We start from the raw sequence: 25,059 nt of genomic DNA on the forward strand, positions 1-25,059 counted from the left end.
CATTTTGTCAGTTTGGCAGCTACATGAATCAAGTGTAAGGAAAAATTTATGTTGCAGCACATGGCATCTCACAATGTGATCCAAATATCATTGATACAGTTGGGAGTCAACTTCACCAATTTTGAGCATGTGACAAAAATGTTTCCAATTCCATCTGGAGAGCATCAAGTTCTTGTGGGACCTGTGGACCAGACTTTCCATTGCGTTCTTGCCAACATAAGAAAACTGTCGGCAGTAGTTTTCCAGATGCTGTAATAGAATACTGCGCAATGTATGAGTGTCTCATTTTATTCACAGTACCAGCTGCCACAAACATTTTCTTCTTGCCTCGATGCATCAAAGAAGTACATTTTAAATTGACACTATATTTACATCCTGTTTGGTTGGTGTTAATGACGAAATCTTGGTCATAGGTTGCAATCCAGGCTTTTGTCTGCCACTGAAAGAGCTCAACAGCTTCGAGTGCTTTTTCAGTCGATGTCACTTCTTTCTTGGAAATGTATTTTGTGACGTGGCAGTGGCACATTCTGTCTCATTTTGAATCTCTTTGCCTATGATGATGATGCTGTTCACTGAAAATTACTGTCCTCTGATTTATACTGCATACTTGTTGTTGATGCCCACTGCTGAAGAGTAATAGTAGTAGTAGTAGTAGTAGTAGTAGTAGTAGTAGCTATTGTTACATGTTCTCCACATTCCCTGGTTTCAACAAATCTTTTGATCATCCATTTATCAATCGCATTTAATTTATCAGCTATGGATCCTCGTGTTTGGGAGACTGTTTCCCATCTCTTCAATAAATCCTTTCTCATCAACCTGGAAGCTGGTCCCTTGGTTTGGATTTCATTTTGCCAGCGTAAGTGCAGTTATTTTCACATCCAATGGTATCTGCTCCCACACCTTACATCTCTTTGATTCTGGTTCCTACCCTGAATCTTCATTTTCTCACCCTGATTTCACATGTGATGACATTGACACACTTGAATCGTCAGTGATATGGGTAACTTTGACAAAATCTGGAAGAGTGTCAGTTTCATTTCATAAACAATCTCTTTGACTTCTGCATTTCTCAGTCAAAAGCATCAATACAATTCACTGCCGATTAAATGGAATCTTTCAGAAATGAATGTACTCAACTGACACAAAGTCATTGTCACAAAACAAATACGAGAAAATTTGTTTGGCATCAGTGAGTTCTTGTTTGCTTTCTTCGCTCATGTTTTTACCAACATCAGCAACATTTTGAACTTCACATTCCACTAGAATACTTGTCGAAGGTTGTTGATGCGCCACCATTTTGATAGTTCACTTACACACACACACACACACACACACACACACACACACAAATTGACAGTGATATGAAGCAATTTGATCAAGTCATGTTCACTTGCCAAGGAGCTCTCAATCTGGACACCCTGAATTTGTGAACAACATTTATGGATTAACTGGTGACCACTAACCTCACTCTGCTAGACCCCTAAACTCTCAGGCTACACCATGAAAATGCAAAAACATTAATAATTCAAACATCATTAACTTTGGACCCCATAGTATATTAATAAAAAATATTTTTTAGATGCTCTTTCAATGTATAACACTGAAAATACAATTTTCCATCATCAACTTTCTGGCAAAAAGAAGAAACACGTCTTAATTTTCAATGTAGAATGTCCTCGCAAAACTTGATCAAAATCAGTGCCCTGCATTTCAGACGCTACCCTTGTAAGTAAAGTGGGGAAAATAATTTTTCTTATTCAGATTAGTGACATTAAAAAGGAGAAAATTTTAGAAAATGCCGCTCATAAGTCATGGTCTTCTTGAATTAAGCTCTTAATGAGTAAAATTTCTATCTCATTTAGCAATTATAATATTAAAACTTTATCAGTTTATCTGTTTTCTGAAACCCTCTATAGGTAGGTGATAATTTTCCTCCGTCATATAGGTCAACACTTAGTTTGTGGTGGGAATTTTGTGGATACAGACAAGGGTGCAGGAAGATTTATTATTTGTAAAACAGAGTGGATAGAATGACTGAAAAGTACTTACCTTCCGAAGGTTGGATCTCATACTGCCAATAGAGAAATTTAATAGTAAAAAAGACTATTCATTGCATTTGGAACTGTTAGTTAGTTCTTCAGGATGGGAAGAGGAGTAGATTTCGAAAGATTGGGAGAAATATCCACCTGTCATGAAAATGAGGGGTGATGAAGATTTATTATTGAAACTTTACTTTTGAAAAGAAAATATTTGCAATACTGTTAAGTATCAGGAAATGTAAAATAATAATGTTACAAATATTAATAAAACTATGTTGTTTATTATTGTAACATTCATAAATAAAATAATATATAAGTCATTACAAGACATATAAACACTTAAAGTAGGACACTGACTCATTTCCTCCTTTGCCAAACAAGCCAGCAAGATAATAAAAACTTGATATCAGTAATAACGTATGGCATGATTTAGATCTCTTATGTACTCTGTTACAGTTCGAAGCTTGTCATATGAATCCACATGGTTTGTCACAAATTTCTGTATACCATATTGAGCAAATTTTGTTTGCCATATTTCACTCTTGTCAAAACTTTTCAGTGCTCTAACAATTGTTTCCTTAAGTTCACCTGTAAAAGGAAGGCAATTTTATCAGTACTTGTTTGCTGCTTCTATTTTGAGCAATTTATGTGGGTTGAATTTCTATATTGTAAAGCTGCGAACATTACATTAAATAAATAATATTCTATGGATCTTATGGAGAGGGGTCTCTCTAATTTGGAAAGAAGTCAAGCACGTACATATTTAGATGCAATATAATGAAATGCATTTATAAAATACAGTATTGTAGTGCTGAAATTAATTATAATATAACATAATACATTAATTTTAAGAGTTTCTGTGGATTTGCTGATCAGTTGAGTAGTAGCTGCCCAGCAGAAATCTCTTAAGTTGCACCTTTAATGCCACTACATTACCCACAAGGTATTCAATATGCTCTGAAAAATTGTTAAATATATGGATGCCCACGTATTTTGACTCCTTTCTATACTAATGAAATAGCCTGCATTGTGGTAATCAAGTGTGGCTTCTTTAAAGGACAATGCTTTGTACCAAACAGCATTGAGTGTGAGAGAATTTTTGGCTAAAACAAAAGGACAATTATTTCATGCCTACTCTGCCCACTGGGTCTGCTGCCCTGTGTCTTTTTCCTGATAGAAAGACATAAAACTTAAATATTTTCAAGATACAGAATAGGTGAAACAATAACTGTCAAGTCAATAACTTTAAAAACTGGACACCATTTTGAAGCTTATGAAATTTTGTTAATGTTCGGTGTGATATGGGATTTGCAGTTGAATACTTCTGTTTACTTTTGGATCACCCCTTACAAACTAGCTCATGAGGAATCTGTTCAACATTTTTGCATGAATAATACAAATCTATCAAAGACTAAATGCATAAGAACAGTTTGTACCCATAAAATTTAATATCCAATCACAATATACACTCAGAAATATAGATGGAGATATCATTTTGCCCACCCACTTCATGATTTAAGCAACTAGAATCTTCTTCCAAGTACAACAGAAGATGTGTTTACTTTCCACTAAGCAGTTGGCCTCAACCTAGTCTAATCTCTGTTGTTCTTGCCTCTTTCTTTCTTATTTATCTAATGAAGCTTTCAATAAAAAGAGAAACTTATAGTTTGAAAAGCTAGATAAAGAGCTCAGGAAAAACTTGGCTTAGTGTTTTGTCTGGAGTGTGGCACTCTATGCAGCTGAAACAAAGACCTTGAGAAGAACAGACAACAGGAGGCTGGAAGCACTTTGGATGTAAGTGTGAAGGTGTATGTGTTTAGCTAGGTATGGAGAGTGGCTAAATAAATAGGTGCTGTAAGGAATAGGGGAGAGAAGTAGACTAGGAAAAATAAAGAAGAAATGCCTTGTGATGGGACGGTTTCGACGTTGATTAGTGTGTGGGAGAAGAATGATTCTGTCTGCCTCTCTGTTCAGCTTTGTACTTCTCTCTTTTTTCCCACACTGCCTGCAGTGTGTGTGCGTGTGTATTTTTGTCCAATTCCTTTGAACGTTGATTGTGGACAGTCTGTCTTCACTACACTTACTTTTCTGATTGCCATTCTTAATCTCAGACTTATTTACTGCCCCTTCTGCCACTTTCTTATTTCACATCTTTTAAAACAGTCCTTCCAAAATTTATTGTTAATCTTTCTTTCATTTTCTCTGCCTATAATTTTCTTAGAATAATTTTACTTGGTCTTTTAAAATACATTTTGCAACTGCTCTGTAGAATCTACATGTTTCATCACACAACAACTGAAAAGTGAAAATGAGGTAATAAAAATGTAGACCAATTCTATATCTCTTTATCTGTATCTCTTGTTAGCAAATCCATTACAGCACACATCATATCTCTGATCAGAGGTTGCTGTAAAACACTATTTCATGAATCGACCTTCTGTTTCTAATGACGTAAACTCCTGTTGCCATTTGATTTCCCATTTCTTTTGATTTATTTCATTGCTCCTGCTCAACATATAGTGATCAAGGTAATAATTCATTGTCACATAAATAAAAATTGGAAAAAGCAACCACTCATATACAGCCAACTGACGTGTAGCACACAGACAAGTGACAGCACAAAGATGTAACTAGCTTTTGACATACCACTCATTCTCCAGTGTAAGTGCACACACACACACACACACACACACACACACACACACACACACACACACACACACACACACACACACACAACTGGTTGTGACTGCACCAACATGGTGAGCTTATCCTCAAATACACTTTTGTTCCCTAACTTAGAATTCACGTAACTGTAATCAGTGTTTCTACAAGGGGACTTTGAAAAGTAAGTTGCACATTATTATGGAAAGCCAAGTAACTTTTACTGAATGCTGAACCACGCTTCCAAATGACACAAATAGATGACACTATTTTTCAACATAATCCACCATGCCTTTGTAAACAACGATTGGAACACTCAAATTCGTTCAATTCCTCGATGACAGAAATCTGCTCTTTGGTCACAGAGCCAGTTGAGAACCATTGTAGGAAAGCCCTCATCATCAGAAAATCTGCAACAGCTGTGAATCAGCTCCTCAAGTTATCTGGGTATCATTGTCTGTTGTCGATGTCAGTGGCCTCACATCTTGGTCAGCATCGCCCCTGTGTGGGCGACGTTGGTCAGATTGTTGGTACTGATTAACTATGGATGGATGCATCGTCCATTTGGTCCATATGCTGCCAGAATTTCATGGTGAATCAGCATGCAATTTAGAGTTTTTGTCCACAAGAATCATACTGTCCCACATACTTCAATTATGAAATTCGTTGCCAGTTGCTGTGTCATTCCATTCCCACACAGTTTAAGTCTACATGTTTTATAATTGTAATCTAATTTTCCTCAAAATGACCTGCATGTTATATACATATTCTTTGAAGACATAATTTGCACAGGAGAAAGTCACACAAAGTCTGACTGACAGATTGTATTGATTTGATGAAAGTCTTCTACTAGTTAGACAAATAACTCACCGTCCATACGCGAGTTGACAACAATGGGATATGGTGGTAATGGCCCTATGCTGTCCAATACAAGCACATCCTTTCCCTGATCCTGCAAGTATCTTTTATTGTAAGCAAGTGTATTTGAATCAACAGCCGCTGCCTCTGCTTGTTTAGTCAACACCATCTGAATGGATTGGAGATGAGATCCAGATTCTGTAAAAAAGGAGAAAAAAAACTTTGTTTAGATCATCCTCATCTACCACCATCTTCATTCTATTATTGTACATCTCTCCACATTAATGACACCAGCTACTTCATCCAGTATCTTTCACAACTCCTGTCCCTTTACTAAGTGGGTCTCTGCTTATCACTGAACATCAATATTCCCAGTGTCTACGATCTTGCTGTCATAGTACATTACCTCTTATTTTCATGTTGACTCCAAATATGGTACTTCCTCTCTTATAAATACAATGTATTACACCAGTTTTCATAATTTCCCTTTTTGTTTGAAGATCAAGTGTTCAGATAATTTGTACCTAACAAAACTGTTTTGCGAACCACTTTCCAATGCTGCATCCATCTGTTTCCATTATATCTTTTAGCAACACTGTTAACTAATCGTAAAAAAGCAGCCCCTTTATCATAGAGTACCATCATGGAGAGTAACAGCTCAAACCCCATTCTCTCATGTCTGTCACAGATTTTTACCATGATCTAAATTGAACAGCTTAGCCATGATTCTTCCTATAGCATCCAGAGCGGTATTCTGTCAACCACACATGCTATGTATGACTCTGGACCATTCATGTATAACATCTACTTCCAATTGATACCCCTATGAACAGCCGAGGTGTCCTGTGACATGCATGTCTCTTTCTAGCACATATGACGTATACTAACTCTACTGTTTAAGAATGACATTAAAGTAGTTGTTTATTTGCATGAACAGCCTCCAGTGAACCAATACAAAGATCAAATTGTATCATCCAGTTGTAGAGCACATAATGGATTTCATAAGCTGTCTTGAAATATCCCTAGCACTTCCTGAGCATTCAGTCTCACACACTATTCTTTGTCACTATCCTACATCTTGCCTTTTATTCTAGCCCTAGTCTTCCTCGTGCCTCTTCAGGTCCTGTCTGGCTTTATTTTCTTTAGTAATTTTTTTATCTCCCAATTTGTACAGATCTCCCTGTCCTCTACACAGTAACATCAAGCTACACTCTTGCATCACCGTATACATTGAAGAGAACTGTGACAGAGAGTAGTTTATATGACCAGTTTAGTCAAGCAAGAGTATCACAGATATGGCTTATTTTGTGTGTGTGTGTGTGTGTGTGTGTGTGTGTGTGTGTGTGTGTGTGTGTGTGCGCGCGGGCGCGCGCGCGCACGTGCGCACGCGTGTGCGCACACGCGTGTGTGCACACGCGTGTGTGCACACGCGTGTGTGCACACGTGTGTGTGCGTGCGCATGTAATGGAAATGTTAGCACGTTTACTCCATCAAACGCTACAATAACAGCACAGTGCTGTCTCACACAATACGAAATTTTCCATACAGTAGAGAGGCATGCTAGCAATAGCAATTGTGTTGCTCAACTTATGCTTATATGGTTACTGTAGGATCTATAACATGTGTATAAATTTAGCGGAATATTTACATTTTGAGAATAACTATTTATCATTTACATGTTTCATGGATCATAACTGCAACCTTTCACTATGATGTGGAATGAGTCGAGTTTACAATTACAGTACATCTTATCAGCAGAAGATACCTAACGTACTGAACACATCACACACACACACACACACACACACGCACACACACACACACACACACACACACACACACAAAGAGAGAAAGAGAGAGAGAGAGAGAGTGTGTGTGTGTGTGTGTGTGTGTGTGTGTGTGTGTGTGTGTGTGTGTGTGTTGTTTTCAAACTGTGATGTATTGTTAACAATAAACTTTATAAAGGAGTAAATGCACTGTGAGACCATAGTCATTCTGCGTAATTGTTTAAACCATTGACAACCATGAGTCTGCCAGTGGCCACAGTGGAGTCCTATGCCTGACATCGTGTGCCTGCTAGTGGCCACTGGAGAGCTTCACAGCTGACATCATGGCCTGGTCTGTCCTGTTGGTGAAACATCCATCTCTTAGCATGTGGCAGTCAACATGTTAAAGAACTTTATATAAGTGTTTCTAGACTGGACAGTACACATTATCCTTATTACATGCTTCTGGGCAATAAACACTCTTCTTCCTCAATGATAAGTTACACCAGCATATAATGCCATATGATATTAGTGAATGTAAATAAGAAAATTAAGTCAACTTCTTTACATTTTCATCTTTCAAATCTCTAATGCAAAAGTTGCAGAGCTAAGATGTTTATGAAGATCTGCAACATGGGACTTTCAGTTTAGGTTCTTATCATCATAAGCACCTAATACTTTATAATATTTTCTTTTATTTATTATTTGGAGTGGTTTGATCAGGCCTTGTGCAGCATTGAATTGTGTGATTTATGTTTTATTTAAATTCAGTGACAGTCCATTTGAAACTTCCAAGCAAATATTTTCATTTGTCAAAGTTACTCCACTATGCTTAATTATAATAGTTGTGTCATCAGCAAAGAGAATTATTTTGGTTTCTTGCATATATGATGGAAGATCATTTATATATAAAAAGAACATAACAAAGACTCCTCTGGTACTCCTTTGGTGATTATTCCCCACTCCGAAGATGCTGTTTCATTATGTACCTTTCCTGAGTTTGTTAATGCAACACTGCAGCCTTATAGTTAGATAAGATAAAACCAATTATCATCAAGACGTCTAATATCATAATACTTTAGTCTCTGTAGGAGAATACCGTGACCTGCAGAATCAAATGCTTTTGTCAAATCGCATACAATACCAGTTGGCAATAATTTATCATTCAAATTTTGTATTGCATGATTTGTGGATTGAATCTGTTTACATCTGCTTAAGTAACAGATGTACTGTTTCCCATATATGTTGTTGTTGTTGTTGTTGTGGTCATCAGTCCTGAGACTGGTTTGATGCAGCTCTCCATGCTACTCTATCCTGTGCAAGCTGCTTCATCTCCCAGTACCTACCGCAACCTACATCCTTCTGAATCTGCTTAGTGTATTCATCTATTGGTCTCCCTCTACGATTTTTACCATCCACGCTGCCCTCCAATACTAAATTGGTGATCCCTTGATGCCTCAGAACATGTCGTACCAACCGATCCCTTCTTCTAATCAAGTTGTGCCACAAACTTCTCTTCTCCCCAATCCTATTCAATACTTCCTCATTAGTTATGTGATATAGGTCACAAATAATCATTTCAAAAAACACAAGTTTCAGCTTCTTGTCAGAAGCACATCATTGTAACTGTTTCAACCACAAAGGTAGAAGGATGTTCATGAGGAATAAAACAGATCCTCTATCTTAAAACAGATGCAGGCCAAAGAAAGAAATAATATGTTTTAGCTCTTCTGTAGTGTGTAACAATTTAATCTGTCAAAACAACAAATAACAGAATCATGAATTATTTACGATTTAAATCTGCTGTTCAGTATATAAAGTAAGTAATATTTCCATACGTGCACATAAAGACAAAAAGAAATTACGTCCACTGCTTAAGTATGAGTACATGTTATAAATTAACAGAAACACACAGAAAATCTGGAGTACTCACGCAATGTATTTCCAAAAAATGTAGAGTTTTCACCATGTTCTTTCAGTGTTTTCAATACTATTTTGTATCCACTTAATGATTCTTCAGTGCTGTACGCCCATGTAGAACCACGAAGATCCAACAGCTCCTTCACATGTTTCCTGAAATGACACATTGTTTACAACTGTAATAAAACAGTGTAATGCTTCATTGCCTTCTAGAATAATATGTTACCCATTACTAAAGTATTTATACTTCAAACTTAAAGAACTGTTTCAACAAACTTGTAAAGCTCTACACACAGTGTCAACACAGTGGCCAGTAAAGCTCCTTTTGAATAAACCCCACAAATTTATTGGCTTCCTGCATTTGCTTGGTGACTGAAAAAGTTTAAAATAACAAACATGTTCTATGATTTACTGTCATAAGTCATATTACACTTAATTTATTATAAATACAGTTCTTGTGAAAAACAATTTGCATTAAGACTATGAAAGCCCATAAGAAATAGTTATTTCCTGTTTTTTACAGTCATCCTCTCTTTGACAAAACATTTTTGAGAATAAAGATAAGCTGTGACATATTATCTGCTAACTGTTTTGTTATGTTATCACACTTACTGTTGTATATTCTTACCTCAGCATCTCCCCTATATGGTGAGTAGCAACTGCCCTTTTTATAGTATTGTCATGGTAGTGAACAAGACAAATCCTTATTGTATAAAACATTTATCAATATTAACATAAATATATTTTTGCTGGTATTTCCACCTATGTACAAGCAGTGCTTCCCACACTTGTAGTCTGCAGTGGGCTAATGACTTCAAAAATAATTTTTCTACTCTCCAAACCCCCCCCCCCCCCCCACACACACACACTTTTCACTATGTAATGTAAACTTGAGTGGAGAAGGTCTGTCTCCACTAACAGACAGTAGAGTCACTGAATGACTTTTTATTCGTCCAGTTTTATCATAAAGCACCAGTTGTAGAAGTGATACTGAACAGGCCAAAATGAAGAGACAGTTATATTTACTATCAGCAAAAAAGAAGTGAAAGTAAGTAGGTTCACGACACCCGCCCGGATAGCCACATAGTCCAACGCGCTGCTTCCCAAGCGGGAATGCATGCTTGTCCCTGGTACGAATCCACCTGGCAGATTAGTGGTGAGGTCCGATGTGCAGGCCAGCCTGTGGATGGTTTTTAGGTGGTTTTCCATCTGCCTCGGCGAATGTGGGCTGGTTCCCCTTATTCTGCCTCAGTTACACTATGTTCGCGATTGCTGTGCAAACACTGTCTCCATGTATGTGTACACCATAATTACTCTACCACACAAACATTTGGGGTTATATTCATCTGGTATGAGATGTTCCCCAGAGGGGGGCGGGTTCACTGGGGGCCGAACTGCACAATAACCCTGGGTTCGGTGTGGGGCAGCGGTGAGGTGGGTGGACTGCTGTGGAGTTGTGAACCGCTGAGGACTACAGGGGACAAAGCCTCTCCATCGTTTCTAGGTTCCCGGTTCAGTACACAATACCCAAGTAGGTTCATATGCACAAAATCTAAGTTTATCAGTAACTGTTTAAGGACATATCAAAATAAGGATACCATAACACATAGTAACAGCATAATAAATTGGCATATTAAAATTGGGAACCTATTCTTAAAATTTATTTTTCATATTCAAAACTTCTTTTACAGAAATAATTTGCCAGTCCCCAAGAAGTAATCCTTACTAAATAAGATAGTTTCATAAATGGATAAGCATGAAACATTTGTCCGCAGCTCGTGGTCGTGCGGTAGCGTTCTCGCTTCCCACGCCCGGGTTCGATTCCCGGCGGGGTCAGGATTTTCTCTGCCTCGTGATGACTGGGTGTTGTGTGATGTCCTTAGGTTAGTTAGGTTTAAGTAGTTCTAAGTTCTAGGGGACTGATGACCATAGATGTTAAGTCCCATAGTGCTCAAAGCCATTTGAACCATGAAACATTCAAAACACCAAGCACTGTAAAGCATAGCTTAGAGGACTTCATTTTTTAAAGCCACAAATTATTCTTACAATTCATTTTTTTGTATTCTACAAACAGTTTTGCTATGAAATGAGTGTCCCAGGAAATGGTCCTATATTGGAGCAGTGAGTGGAACTGTGCACAGTTGGTTTGCAGTACCTTGTTCTGCATGTTTTAGAATTTAATATTCTCATATTGTAGCACAAGGATGAGAGTATCTTTGATAAGTTATTTACATGCATGTCTCATTTAAGTCCTGCTGAACCCACATATCCAAAAGTTTTGACACATTTATATTTTCTAGAGAATCATATTCGATCTTACTTGAGTAGGTATGTGGCTAAAGGGCGGAAATAAATGAAAGTTGATGTACACAGATAGTTCTGTATTCACAGTGACTTATTTTTGGTGAACCACTCAGAGTTTTTTCATAGAACTTCCTACTATTGACCACAATATATCTTGGCTGGATCCACTGCTAGTGTCATCAGTAGGTGGGATAAAGAACTCATACATTCAACAAAATCAAGACGATAAAAACAGTCCTATGAATGAGCTACCAGATACACCATGTTTTATTAATGGTTTACTGGAAAGGAAGAAGTTGTTTTCTTGTTTTATTCTGAGTGTTTAACTCGTACTGAAGTGATACTTCTGCCTGCAGTTCCTTAGGTATGAACAGATCCAGCAACATGCTACAATTCTTACACCTTGTCTTTGTAATTTTTTGACCAACAGTTTATGGCACAGTGTACTGAAGGCTTTTCAAAGGTCTAGGAAAATATCTGCAGCTACTTTATGTTAATCAAGGGATTTTAAGCACAGTCAAAGAATTCATAAACTACTGTTTGAGTAGATTTAGACTTTTCAAAGCAATGTGCCTCAGGTTACCCAAATGTCAAACATACAGCACACACATTCCTCATTATTGATATAAAGCCACCTGAAGATGAAGGTAGAATATCCAAAATACAGAGTGAAAGTATAGTATAATAAATGTGACTGGTTATAGCAATTTGTATTTTCAAGTGATATCAATAACAAAGTCAAGCCAAATTTAAAATGAAGATTTTTGTGTCCTGTGAATATGTAAATAATAGTCTCCACCTATTGGAATCAATTAGCAAAATGCATAATTAATGCATCCAAACATGTAGCAACATTCAAATATCCATTTGGGTGAATTTGTGCAGACCAAATTATGGTAACTATCACTATTACTTTGCATGCTATGCTCTTGAATCTAACAGAAGTGAATTTAGAATTAGTTCTTACAGATAAACAAACACATATTATGTATACACCATCTCACACATTTTAACAAACATTATTATTACGATGTGTTATGAGATTTAGGTTTTATTCAAACTAGATTTATAAGCAGTCTTCTCCTTCAGTTTCAGCTGCTAAGAAATACGTGACTGCCATATTTCTTTTGATGAAGATCCACATGAAAACAAATACAAAAACAAAATCTTTAACAGAAACTGGACCATTTGGAAAAGAATTTAATAGATTTTTTCCACAGTAAATGAGTCATTAGTCAACCAATCCACAACAGAAACAAAGCAATCAAGTAGTCAATGATTTAACACTAAGAAAGTGAAGTCAATTTAATCCATCAGAAAGATTATCGTCATGTTTTATGAGCTGCAAAAGGTATTCTTTTTGGTGATTACTCTACAAACTGTAAAGCAAGAACTGACAAATATATTCCTAGTCTTCTAGAGCAGGGGGCCAAAAATGTACAAGAGATGTTGCCTACATTGCAAAACAAAGAAAAAATTTCAGCATACAATGTTCCTTTTCATAAAGGCCCTTTGGCAACAGAAAACTGTAGGATTTGAACTACACAGTATCAGGAGCAAATTTCTGCTATTAATCATATTTTGATCTGCTGACACCCACATATTCAAGGAAAGTGATACTTGAAATCTTTTAGAGTCCACTTTTAACAAAGCAAGCTAAAACAATTCCATGTACTATTCTTCTTTTCCTCAGTTTTTATTTTGCATCTTAGTTATACACAAGTACATATGTAGCATTTGACCACATCTGCCAAAAAGTTAATCAGACCATATATCATACAAATTCATTATTCAGCTGATAATGTTCAATATGCTGATTAGGACAATGTGTTCAGTTTTCTGCAAATGATACTGATTAAAAGTAAAGGATAACTAAAACTATCATAATGGCATGTAGAGGTAGTCTCTGACTGAGCTAAACAGTTGTTTTGGAAATATTAACACCTAGCATTAGAAAGCTTGGCATCCAAACTTTACAGTAACATATTTTAATTTTCTGGAAACTAATTAACTTAATAGATAATTAGAACTGAAATTCACATACACCCAAAATTACAGTTGCCTTTTGTGATGTTATACTTGTTTATGTCACAGACTTACCGCTATACTTTTTTTTCCCTAATTTTCTGGACTGAATGACACCCTTTATTAATCAATTAAGCTACACATTAGGAATTTGCAGAAACTATCAGAATTTCAAATATTAGAACTGTACTCATAATCAGGTAATTTGTAGTGGACACATACAAAATAGTTCTGTAGCCTTTTATAATTTACCAATTAACCACCTATTTTGCAAACCAAGACATTCATGGAACACATAGTATGTATACTCCAATAAATTTCAACCATAGAGTTTTATAAACAAATACACAGTTGTTAAAATCCAAAAATATCATTACGCCAGTGTATAAATAACCCTCCCAATCTGAAGACCTTCAGTCTGCGTATCACAATCATCACCACACTAACATCTCTTTATCAGTACCCACAATCATGTAGTAAAGTCGGTGTCTAGAAAGTACTCTTAAGTTTACAATGCAAGTTTGTGTTCATTCGTATCAAGTTTTATATATGAACTGTGCTCCAACTAACTGTGCTGTATTAACTGTGATTTTAAAGATGAAGAGTTTCACGGTGAATGTTGTCACTGATACGTGAAGAAACTGGTCAGTGTCCCAACCAAAAAGTCAATTCAAGCATAACTGTGTGAAATAAGTGAATCTAAAAACAGTGGTGTTGTGTCCATTTATGTTTAACAGCAGTCAATACCCAAAAAGAATTTTCATTTTTGAGACTACAAACTTGCACATTACTGGGAAGAAGAAATGTAAGTGACTATTACCCAGATTAGTACCACCACACATTGTTGAAATTATAGCAATCACAGGGGAGTATTTTGCAGGTCTTTCAGAATCACATAGATACAATATACTCAACAGATAGAATATACTGACTGAAAATGGGTTGGGCAAAATGGATTGACTTAAAAGAAGACTACAATGAGAAAAAAGAGTCAGGAAATGCAGGACTAATGGTAGCAGAGATGACTTAAAATATTTGCAGTATCTGTTGCTTGCATACTATTAGAAAGAGCAGGTGCCATGAATATAGTTCCATCATTTCAAAGAAGATTGCTTTTAAAATTGAATGATTCACTATGGTATGTTCAATAGCCATCACACTTTGCCAAAAACCCTCTCAATGCTCTAATCTAACATGATTTCTTCTAGTAAACCAGAAAATTAGGACATGTTGAGCCATTTAAACTAAGTTTCATGGAACACAGATCCCATAAAAATTGCAAATAATATATCTATGGTGAGGATAAGTGAAAACCAGAGACGTTTGAGTGAGTGACCATTTGTGCTCCCATGCTTGCTCGTCATACCTATAAAACGAACAATACAGAAATAAGAATCATGAAAGAAGGTTGTATACATGGAAGAACCCTGGAGATACCAAAAGGTATCAGATACATTATATAATGGTAAGACAGAGATTTAGGAACCAGGTTTTAAATTGTAAGACATTTCCAGAGGCAGATGTGGACTCTGACCACAATCTATTGGTTATGACCTGTAGATTAAAACTGAAGAAACTGCAAAAAGGTGGGAATTTAAGGAGATGGGACCTGGATAAACTAAAAGAACCAGAGGTTGTACAGAGATTCAGGGAGAGCATAAGGGAGCAATTGACAGGAATGGGGGAAATAAATACAGTAGAAGAAGAATGGGTAGCTTTGAGGGATGAAGTAGTGAAGGCAGCAGAGGATCAAGTAGGTAAAAAGACAAGGGCTAGTAGAAATCCTTGGGTAACAGAAGAAATACTGAATTTAATTGATGAAAGGAGAAAATATAAAAATACAGTAAATGAAGCAGGCAAAAAGGAATACAAACATCTCAAAAATGAGATCGACAGGAAGTGCAAAATGGCTAAGCAGGGATGGCTAGAGGACAAATGTAAGGATGTAGAGGCCTATCTCACTATGGGTAAGATAGATACTGCCTACAGGAAAATTAAAGAGACCTTTGGGGATAAGAGAACGACTTGTATGAATATCAAGAGCTCAGATGGAAACCCAGTTCTAAGCAAAGAAGGGAAAGCAGAAAGGTGGAAGGGGTATATAGAGGGTCTATACAAGGGTGATGTACTTGAGGACAATATTATGGAAATGGAAGAGGATGTAGATGAAGATGAAATGGGAGATATGATACTGCGTGAAGAGTTTGACAGAGCACTGAAAGACCTGAGTCGAAACAAGGCCCCCGGAGTAGACAACATTCCATTGGAACTACTGACGGCCTTGGGAGAGCCAGTCCTGACAAAACTCTACCATCTGGTGAGCAAGATGTATGAAACAGGGAAAATACCCTCAGACTTCAAGAAGAGCAGTTGAATGGAATGGACAGTGTCTTGAAAGGAGGATTTAAGATGAACATCAACAAAAGCAAAACAAGGATAATGGAATGTAGTCTAATTAAGTCGGGTGATGCTGAGGGAATTAGATTAGGAAATGAGACACTTAAAGTAGTAAAGGAGTTTTGCTATTTGGGGAGCGAAATAACTGATTATGGTCAAAGTAGAGAGGATATAAAATGTAGACTGGCAATGGCAAGGAAAGCGTTTCTGAAGAAGAGAAATTTGTTAACATCGAGTATAGATTTAAGTGTCAGGAAGTCATTTCTGAAAGTATTTGTATGGAGTGTAGCCATGTATGGAAGTGAAACATGGACGATAAATAGTTTGGACAAGAAGAGAATAGAAGCTTTAGAAATGTGGTGCTACAGAAGAACGCTGAAGATTAGATGGGTAGATCACATAACTAATGAGGAAGTATTGAATAGGATTGGGGAGAAGAGAAGTTTGTGGCACAACTTGACCAGAAGAAGGGATCGGTTGGTAGGACATGTTCTGAGGCATCAAGGGATCACCAATTTAGTATTGGAGGGCAGCGTGGAGGGTAAAAATCGTAGAGGGAGACCAAGAGATGAATACACTAAGCAGATTCAGAAGGATGTAGGTTGCAGTAGGTACTGGGAGATGAAAAAGCTTGCACAGGATAGAGTAGCATGGAGAGCTGCATCAAACCGGTCTCAGGACTGAAGACCACAACAACAACAACAGAAAACTCCTATCCAAGATTGTTAAATCTGCCAACAATTTAACATAACCAAATTGCTTAAGATCAACCTCAATGAAAAGTTAAAATTTGTGAGTAACAAATATATGCTTTATAAAAGATTATTCTGTTCCCTGATGCATTAATTCATTGCGTTCTGATGACCCCATCATGAAGGAAAAACATCAGGAATGTTTAACAGACCAAGGTACACATTAATAAAGCAAAACAGCTGTCATAAGCTGCATTCTTAACAAATTGTGATTAAATCCCAAAGAACTGTAAATATGTACAAAAATTAAAAATAAAACCACATTTTTATTGCCTATGAAGCCAGGTTTATTAGTGTAACATTAAATACATCTGCTGCCTTTTCCAACTTTATAATATTATTTCATTAGTATCAGTATTCCATTCCATTGATTTTCAAGTTGTATGGACATCATGATATTGTTAACATCTATGCATCAAAAATTAGTAAGTTATTTATTTGTAGGTATAAATACCACACTATTCATCACTCTCTGCTTCATAAAATCTGATCAAAATGATGGTAACCATCAAGGCACTTGGGGCAATAAATATTAGATTCCGGTACACATTTTCGTGTATCAGTGCTATGTTTTCAGCCGCATTAGTCTGGACACCTAACTTCTTGTCCATGTTTACTGCAATCTCGTACATGTGATTTCAGATTTTCTCACAGGAAATAACCCAAAGAAGTGATGATGTGTGACTTGATGGACCAGGGAATGGAATCTCATTCTACACTCCAGCATCAAAGAACATAAGTTAAACATTTCCACACTGAAATGATACAATAATGCATCCTGCTGAACCAGTCAAAGTGCCTATGCTCTAACAACTCAAGCAGCAGATGATAATCAAGACAGAAACTTAATGCATTCTTTCATAAAATTAACAGTCTGCACTTATTCCAGACACATTCAAGGCTCCATCTGTATACAGTTTCCCAACTGCTCATTTACCATCTGCATTTGTTCAGTAGAGAATTCCCTACTTTCCATTTAATTGTTACATCTTTTCAGAAAATAACCCTATACAGAACAAAAAACAGCAAAGTGTATCAAGATATCATATATAGCAGTCAGAGGAAGACATAAAAAATAATGCAAAAGCAGAAGCTTGAGGCTTGGTGGAAATAAGAACCATTCTCCAAATTTCATCAGAAATTTTGTAAGTCTGTACATAAAATACCAGTAGTGCATGATATAAAAAACTGAAGTAAAACAGCATGGGTGCAATGAATTCCTGGCATTTGTACATCTAAATAGTAAAACATCAATACACAAGGAGATGTAGATTACTCCATACCAGTGAACTCGCACATTTTCTGTAAATTATAAAAACCTGTAGTAACTTGGGAAGACATAACCCAATTGACATGAAAGCTGAGTACCACAATTATGTTGTTCCCACAGTAGTGAAACACAAAATTAACAAGCTAAACATTTATAAAAACCATAGGTTCTGCAGACCATTTTTGTCATCTGCACATAGCAGACAACTGGATGTCTGAGAGTAGGATCTCCACTCCCCAAGACCATCCACATCGCACCTCAACTTTGACAGCAAGAGGGAGGCCAACATGATCTTCATCCTATGAGAAATGGCCCAATTGTTCTTCACGAATAACCTGGCATCACAATACCTGGTCAGAAGAGAACAACGGAAAAAACGGTTCAGTCATGCTCTGCGTTGCTGTAGAATGACTGCTCATGCCCAGCTGTAGAATTATATCATCACTCACACCCTCACCTCCCAGTGCTCTGCACTGCAAGGGGGGACGGGGGAGAGGGGAGGGGGACTGTTGTGACTTCACACCCAGACAGTGGTCAACAGTGTGCAATTACCTCTTAGTCACTGGTCTTTGGATTTGTGTTTTTTATCTTTGTAGTACAGCATGCTTTCACTTGGTTCTTTGTACCTACTCGTGTTAATGCTTTGTTCATTTGTTCAGTGATTTATTCAATAAAATACTGTACTTTCACTCTTCGACAATACACTTGATAAAAGTGAGCTATGTTTAGGAGAGAGTGAAAGCATTTGCATCTGGTAACTTAAAAAAGAATATTTCTAGTTTCTTCCTTACAGTTTTTTTTAACTGAATTGTTTAAGGAATAATCCACATCACAATTCTAATGTTAAGTTTAACAAATATACAGGGTGTCCCAGCTATCTTGTCCACCCAAAATATCTCTGGAACAATAACAGCTACTGGAAAAGACTTTCACTGGTATCAATGTAGGGCTGGGGCCCATGAATGTACATATTCGTAAACATTCTAAAACGAAAGCATATGTGGTTTTTAACACAAACTTACGTTTTTTTTAAATGGATGTCCTATATTTTTTCTTCAGCAATCCATAGCATAACAAAGCACATACACAATGGCGTTGATTGCATCGCAATATTCCCATTACATCCCGAGATATTGAGACGCGAAGTTGACGCTTGAAACACCCGACATGCGCTGCCAGCGCACTTCCTTAGGCTCAGGCGTGAACCCCATGCTGCCCGTAATCGCGATGTGATTGACATGTGTAATCACACCTCCATACTTATCAAGAGGGACACTTACTTGTCAATCACATCGCGATTAAGGGCAGCATGGGGTTCACGCCTGAGCCTCAGGACGTGCACTGGCAGCACGTCAAGCGTCAACTTCACATCTCAATATCTCGGGATGTAATGGGAATATTGCGATGTAATCAATGCCATTGTGTATGTGCTTTGTCATGCTATGGATTGCTGAAGAAAAAATATAGGAGGTCCATTTAAAAAAAAACATAAGTTTGTGTTAAAAAACATATGCTTTCGTTTTAGAATGTTTCCAAATATGCACATTCATGGGCCCCAGCCCTACATTGATACCGCTGAAAGTCGTTTTCCAATAGCTGTTATTGTTCCAGAGATATTTTGGGTGGACAAGATAGCTGGGACACCCTGTATATTATTCAGAGACAGAAGGTTTTGAAATCATATGCACCATTTACACTGGATAGGATTTATACATTAGCCAATATACACTTATTTTAATACAATGACAAAATTAAAATGGATCACCAAAGGTATAAAAATCTCCAATGCTAAGAAAAGGCAGCTACATAAGGAACTAAGACATAATAAAAAAATTGAATTTATTGAATATGTTAAACAATACAAAAGTACATTTAAGAAACTTGTCAAAGCAGCAAAGCAAATGACAAATAATAAATTAATCTTAAAGCATGAGAAAAATCAAAGGCAGTGTGGTCAGTTGTAAAACATGAATTAGGTATCAAAGCCTCGAGACACGGAATTAGTACAATTAAGCTTGAAGATGAGATCATTGTAATTCCGGCTCAGATTTCAGAATGCTTCAATGAGTTCTTCTTTAATGTAGTGAAACCAGAGGTTAATGTTGCAGATTATGAGAACAATGTATGTCCCTTTGGACTAAATCATAATTCTGAATGCCTCACAAAATTCAAAACAGCTTCAACAATAGATGTAGAAAAAAATATATTAAAACTAAAAAACAAAAATTTGCAGGTTGGGATGGAATACCAGCAAAAGTCCTTAAATTTGTGTGTAAAATAATAGGATACCCACTATCTAAAATAATAAACCAATCTTTTGAACAAGGAAGCTTCACAGAGGTGCTGAAGTATGCAGAAGTAAAACCGTTGCTCCAAAAAGGGTCAAGAGAGGATGTGGGGAATTATCGTCCCATCTCCCTCCTTCCAGTCCTATCAAAAATCTTTGAAAATGCTGCTGCTATGCAGATTCGAAATTTTATGGAGAAATGTGATATTATTACAGAAAACCAATTTGGTTTCCAGCGTGGCAAAAGTACTATTGATGCAATTAACAAGTTTATCAACAAGATCAGCACATCATTAGACAACCATAATGAAGTTGCAGGAATCTTTTGTGATCTCACAAAAGCCTTCGGCTCTGTAAATCATGCACTGCTCATCTCTAAGCTTGACAAATATGGGATCAAGGGTAATGTTCTAAATTGGCTTACTTCGTACTTATCAAATAGGAAACAAAGAGTGATTGTCTCATCAAATGCAGAAAATTACTATTCAAAATGGAAAACAGTAGCCCAAGGTGTCCCTCAAAGCTTGATTCTGGGACCTATTTTGTTTTTGTTCTATGTAAATGATTTACTGAACAATATAAATGCTCCATCAATTTTATTTGCATATGACACATCTGTATTATTTGGAAACCAGGAGTCAGAAAACATCCCTCTCTACATAACAAACAAAATGAACAAACTAGAAACATGAGTCCAACTGAATGGATTAAGATTGAACATCCCCAAAACCCACATGGTCCAATTCAGAACAAAACAGTCAAAGCCCCAAGAAATTAAAATAACTCATAAAAAGCAGGATATAGAAGAAGTGGATTCTGTGAAGTTTTTAGGGTTAAACCTAGATAAAAATTTAAATTGGAATAAACATGTTGACTATCTGTTAAATTATGTAGCTTTGCATTTGCTATGCAATATTAGCTGGTGCAACAGACATGAATACAAGGAAAATTGCATACCACAGCTACTTTCAATCAGTTGTAAGGTATGGTATTATTTTTTGGGGAAATTCAAGCAATATATTGTGCATGCTAAAGTTACAGAAAAGAATAATAAGGAACATGTGTACTGCCCATCCAAGGACATCACGCGCCCACTATTTGAAAAACAACAGTTATTAACAGTTCCCTCCTTACACATCTATGATATTATTATCTTTCTACACAGCAATTTAGAGTTATTCGAGAAAAACTGTTTCAATCACACGTATAACATGAGAAACAAAGACAATTTTACGCTTCCCACTCATTGCTTAAACCTATATGCGTACTCTCCTCAGTAATGTCAATGAAAATTCATAACAAGCTAAAAGGAAAGAATGTTCTGAGTATGAACCTAGAGACACTGAAAACAAAGCTATATGATATACTTGTCAAACACTGCTACTGCACTGTTGAGGAGTTCATGAAGGATGAACTGAACATTTGAGCAGGATAAATTTACATATAGTCTTGTGTGTAAATGTAGCTGTCCTTCACAAAAGGGAGGAAAGAAAAATAAAAGTTTATATTAATGTTAAAATTAGGCCTAAGTTGTGTTATCCATTTTTTTGACGTGTCTCCTGTACACTAATAATATGATTAGAAATTGTATGTTATGAGACGAATAAAACACTATTCACTATGTGATCAAAAGTATCTGGACACCCACAAAAACATAGGTTTTTCATATTAGGTACATTGTGCTGCCACCTACTGCCAGGTACTCCATAACAGTGACCTCAGTAGTTATTAGACATTGTGAAAGAGCGGAATGGGGCACTCTGCGGAACTCACAGACTTCAAACATTGTTAGGTGATTGGGTGTCACTTGAGTCATACATCTGTACGTGAGATTTCCACACTCGTAATCATCCTATGGTCCACTTTTTCCGATGTGATAGTGAAGTGGAAACGTGAAGGGACACGTACAGCACAAAAGCGTTCAGGCCGACCTCGTCTGCTGACTGACAGAAACTGTCGACAGTTGAAGATGGTTGTAATGTGTAATATGCAGACATCTATCCAGACCATCACACAGGAATTCCAAACTGCATCACGATCCCCTGCAAGTACTATGACAGTTAGGCGGAAGATCAGAAAACGTGGATTTCATGATGGAGCAGCTGCTCATAAGCCACACATCATGCCGGTAAATGCCAAACAGCACCTCACTTGGTGTAAGGAGCATAAATTGAACTCTGGAAAAACGTTGTGTGGAGTGACAAATCATAGTACACACTGTGGCGATCTGATGGCAGGGTGTGGGTATGGCGAATGCCAAGTGAACATCATCTGCCAGCATGTGTAGTGCCAACAGTGAAATTCGAAGGCAGTGGCATTACGGTGTGGTCCTGTTTTTCATGGAGGGGCCTTGCACACATTGTGGTCTTGCACAGCATTATCACAGCTCAGGCCTACACTGATGTTTTAAGCACCTTCTTGCTTCCCATTGTTGGAGAGCAATTCAGGAATGGCAACTGCATCTTTCAACATGATTGAGCACCTGTTCATAATGCACGGCCTGTGGCAGAGTGGTTACACAACAATAACATCCCTCTAATGGACTGGCCTGTACAGAGTTCTGACCTGAATCCTATAGAACACCTTTGAGATGTTTTGGAAAACCGACTTTGTGCCAGGCCTCACCAACTAACTTCGATGTCTCTTCTCAGTGCAGCACTCCATGAAGAATGGGCTGTCATTCTCCAAGGAACCTTCCAGCATCTGATTGAACATATGCCTGCAAGAGTGGAAGCTGTCATCAAGGCTAAGGGTGGTTCAACACCATACTGAATTCCAGCATTACTGATGGAGGGTGATACGAACATGTAAGTCATAGTCAGCTAGATGTCCTGATACTTTTGATCACATAGTGTATGTATACAAACTAATCAATAGACAGAAATTTCCTCTTTACTTACTTGCCATCAATGTGAATGATGATGTCAGAATAATAACCTGCTACATCATCCTTGTTTTTTCTGTGCCTGAACACTGGTGTAACTGGCAACAGCTCTGCATATTTATTCTTGTCATCTAGCAGCTCCAAGAATGATAACACACTCATGAATCCTGCAGAAATAAATTAAACACACATTATGTTAATAAATGAGAACAACAATTCATAACCGAAAATAATTCATAACTCAAATAATATGCATTTACAGAAGAAAAATCATAGCACTAAAAAGTAATTAATATAGAGTAATGAAATTTTGGGAATACATTTGTCTAGATAACAATTTAAGTTATTAACATTGAATGATCACAGGTCAATATAAGTGCAAGATAAGCCATATGGTGGTACAAAGTGCAAGATAAGCCATATGGTGGTACATTAAAAACTGGTGTATTCAGTAGAATGTTGAATGCAAGCACAAAAACATGCACGCATTGCATTGTACATGTGCCAGTTGTCAGTTTGTGGGATGGAGTTCTATACCAGTTGCATATTGTCAGTCAATACAGGGACTGTCAATGCTGGTTGCGGGTGGCACTGGAGTTGTCGTCTGACTATGTTCCATACATGCTCAATTGGAAACACAATTGGTGATGAGTGGATCAAGCCACCATGTTAACACTCTGTAGAGAATGTTGGGTTACAACAATGGTATGTGGATGAGCATTATCCTGTTGGAAAACACTCCCTGCAATACTGTTCATGAATTGCAGCACAACAGGTCAAATTGTCAGATCTGTGTACAAACTTGCAGTCAGGGTGCAAGGGATAACCACGACAAAGCTCCTGCTGTCATATGAAATGGCACCACAGACTATAACTCCAGGTGTAGGTCCAGTCTATCCAGCATGCAGACAGGTTGCTTGCAGGTCCTCAACTGGCCTCTTCCTAACCAACAAATGGTCATCACTGGCACCAAGGCTGAAGTAGCTTTCATCAGAAAACACAACAGACCTCCACTCTGCCCTTCCAATATCTGTTGCTTGACACCACTGAAGTCGCAAATGGCAGTTGTTTGCGGTCAACAGAATGCATGCTACATGGCACCTGGTTCAGAGCTGCCCTTGAAGTAACTGATTTGCAACTGCTACTCAAACTGCTACTGTTGATGCAGTTCAATGTGTCAGAGCCATACCCCATACATCACGGTCTTCCCTCTCAGTAGCACCAAGTGGCCATCTGGAGCCCGGTCTTCTTGCGATTCTATATTCTCGTGACCACTGCTGCCAGCAATCATGTACCATGGAAGAAGGAACTTGCTGTTTCTCATAGCCCTATTACACAACCTCGTTCAAAATCAGTGAGGTGTTGATAATGGTGTCTTTGTCACCTTACAGGCATTCTTGACTAACATCAACTTACAACATCCAATCTCAAAGGTAAGTAATGGTAACAGCTGTTACAGCATGAATTTAAAGCAAACCCGATTTGCATCATCCTAGTGGCACTACTAGCACCAGCCTTGGGCGACTAGCGTGCAATTTGAATAGATATCATTTTTCAGATGTAATACACACCTACCAACTTCCATTTATGTCACACAACTCCTTCTTTGTGTTGTGTTTTTTTTCTATCAGTGTATCATACAATAAGCGAAGATACGCTTTTAATTCTGCAGTGTGGTTTCAGTTGTCTGAGACTGCAGACGTGTGTGAGTTGAGTTTGCATGTGTGTGTATGTGTGTGTATGCATGTCTATTGTTGACAAAGGCCTTAATGGCCGAAGGCTACAACTGTGTGAATCTTTTTGTTGTGCTTATCGCGACTCAGCATCTCCATTATATGGTGAGCACCAACATTCCTTGTCTAATATTGTCAATATGAGTAGTGTGTATTGAGT

General features: G+C 37.3%; 1 protein-coding gene across 1 annotated transcript in view; it reads right to left on the minus strand.

The window, feature by feature from the left end:
- Nucleotides 1-2,298: 2,298 nt before the first annotated feature.
- The window catches only part of LOC124715683, a 153,115-nt gene continuing 130,354 nt past the window's right edge, over nucleotides 2,299-25,059 (minus strand). Inside the window, exons 3-6 of the mRNA XM_047243114.1 lie at nucleotides 23,183-23,333; nucleotides 9,261-9,400; nucleotides 5,574-5,759; nucleotides 2,299-2,627 (exon numbers count right to left, since the gene is read on the minus strand). Of these exons, the coding sequence (XP_047099070.1) occupies nucleotides 2,446-2,627; nucleotides 5,574-5,759; nucleotides 9,261-9,400; nucleotides 23,183-23,333 (659 nt within the window). The 3' untranslated portion in view covers nucleotides 2,299-2,445. The remainder of the gene's footprint in view (nucleotides 2,628-5,573; nucleotides 5,760-9,260; nucleotides 9,401-23,182; nucleotides 23,334-25,059) is intronic.

The sequence above is a fragment of the Schistocerca piceifrons genome, chromosome 1 (genome assembly GCF_021461385.2).
Source record: "Schistocerca piceifrons isolate TAMUIC-IGC-003096 chromosome 1, iqSchPice1.1, whole genome shotgun sequence".
NCBI lineage: Eukaryota > Metazoa > Arthropoda > Insecta > Orthoptera > Acrididae > Schistocerca > Schistocerca piceifrons.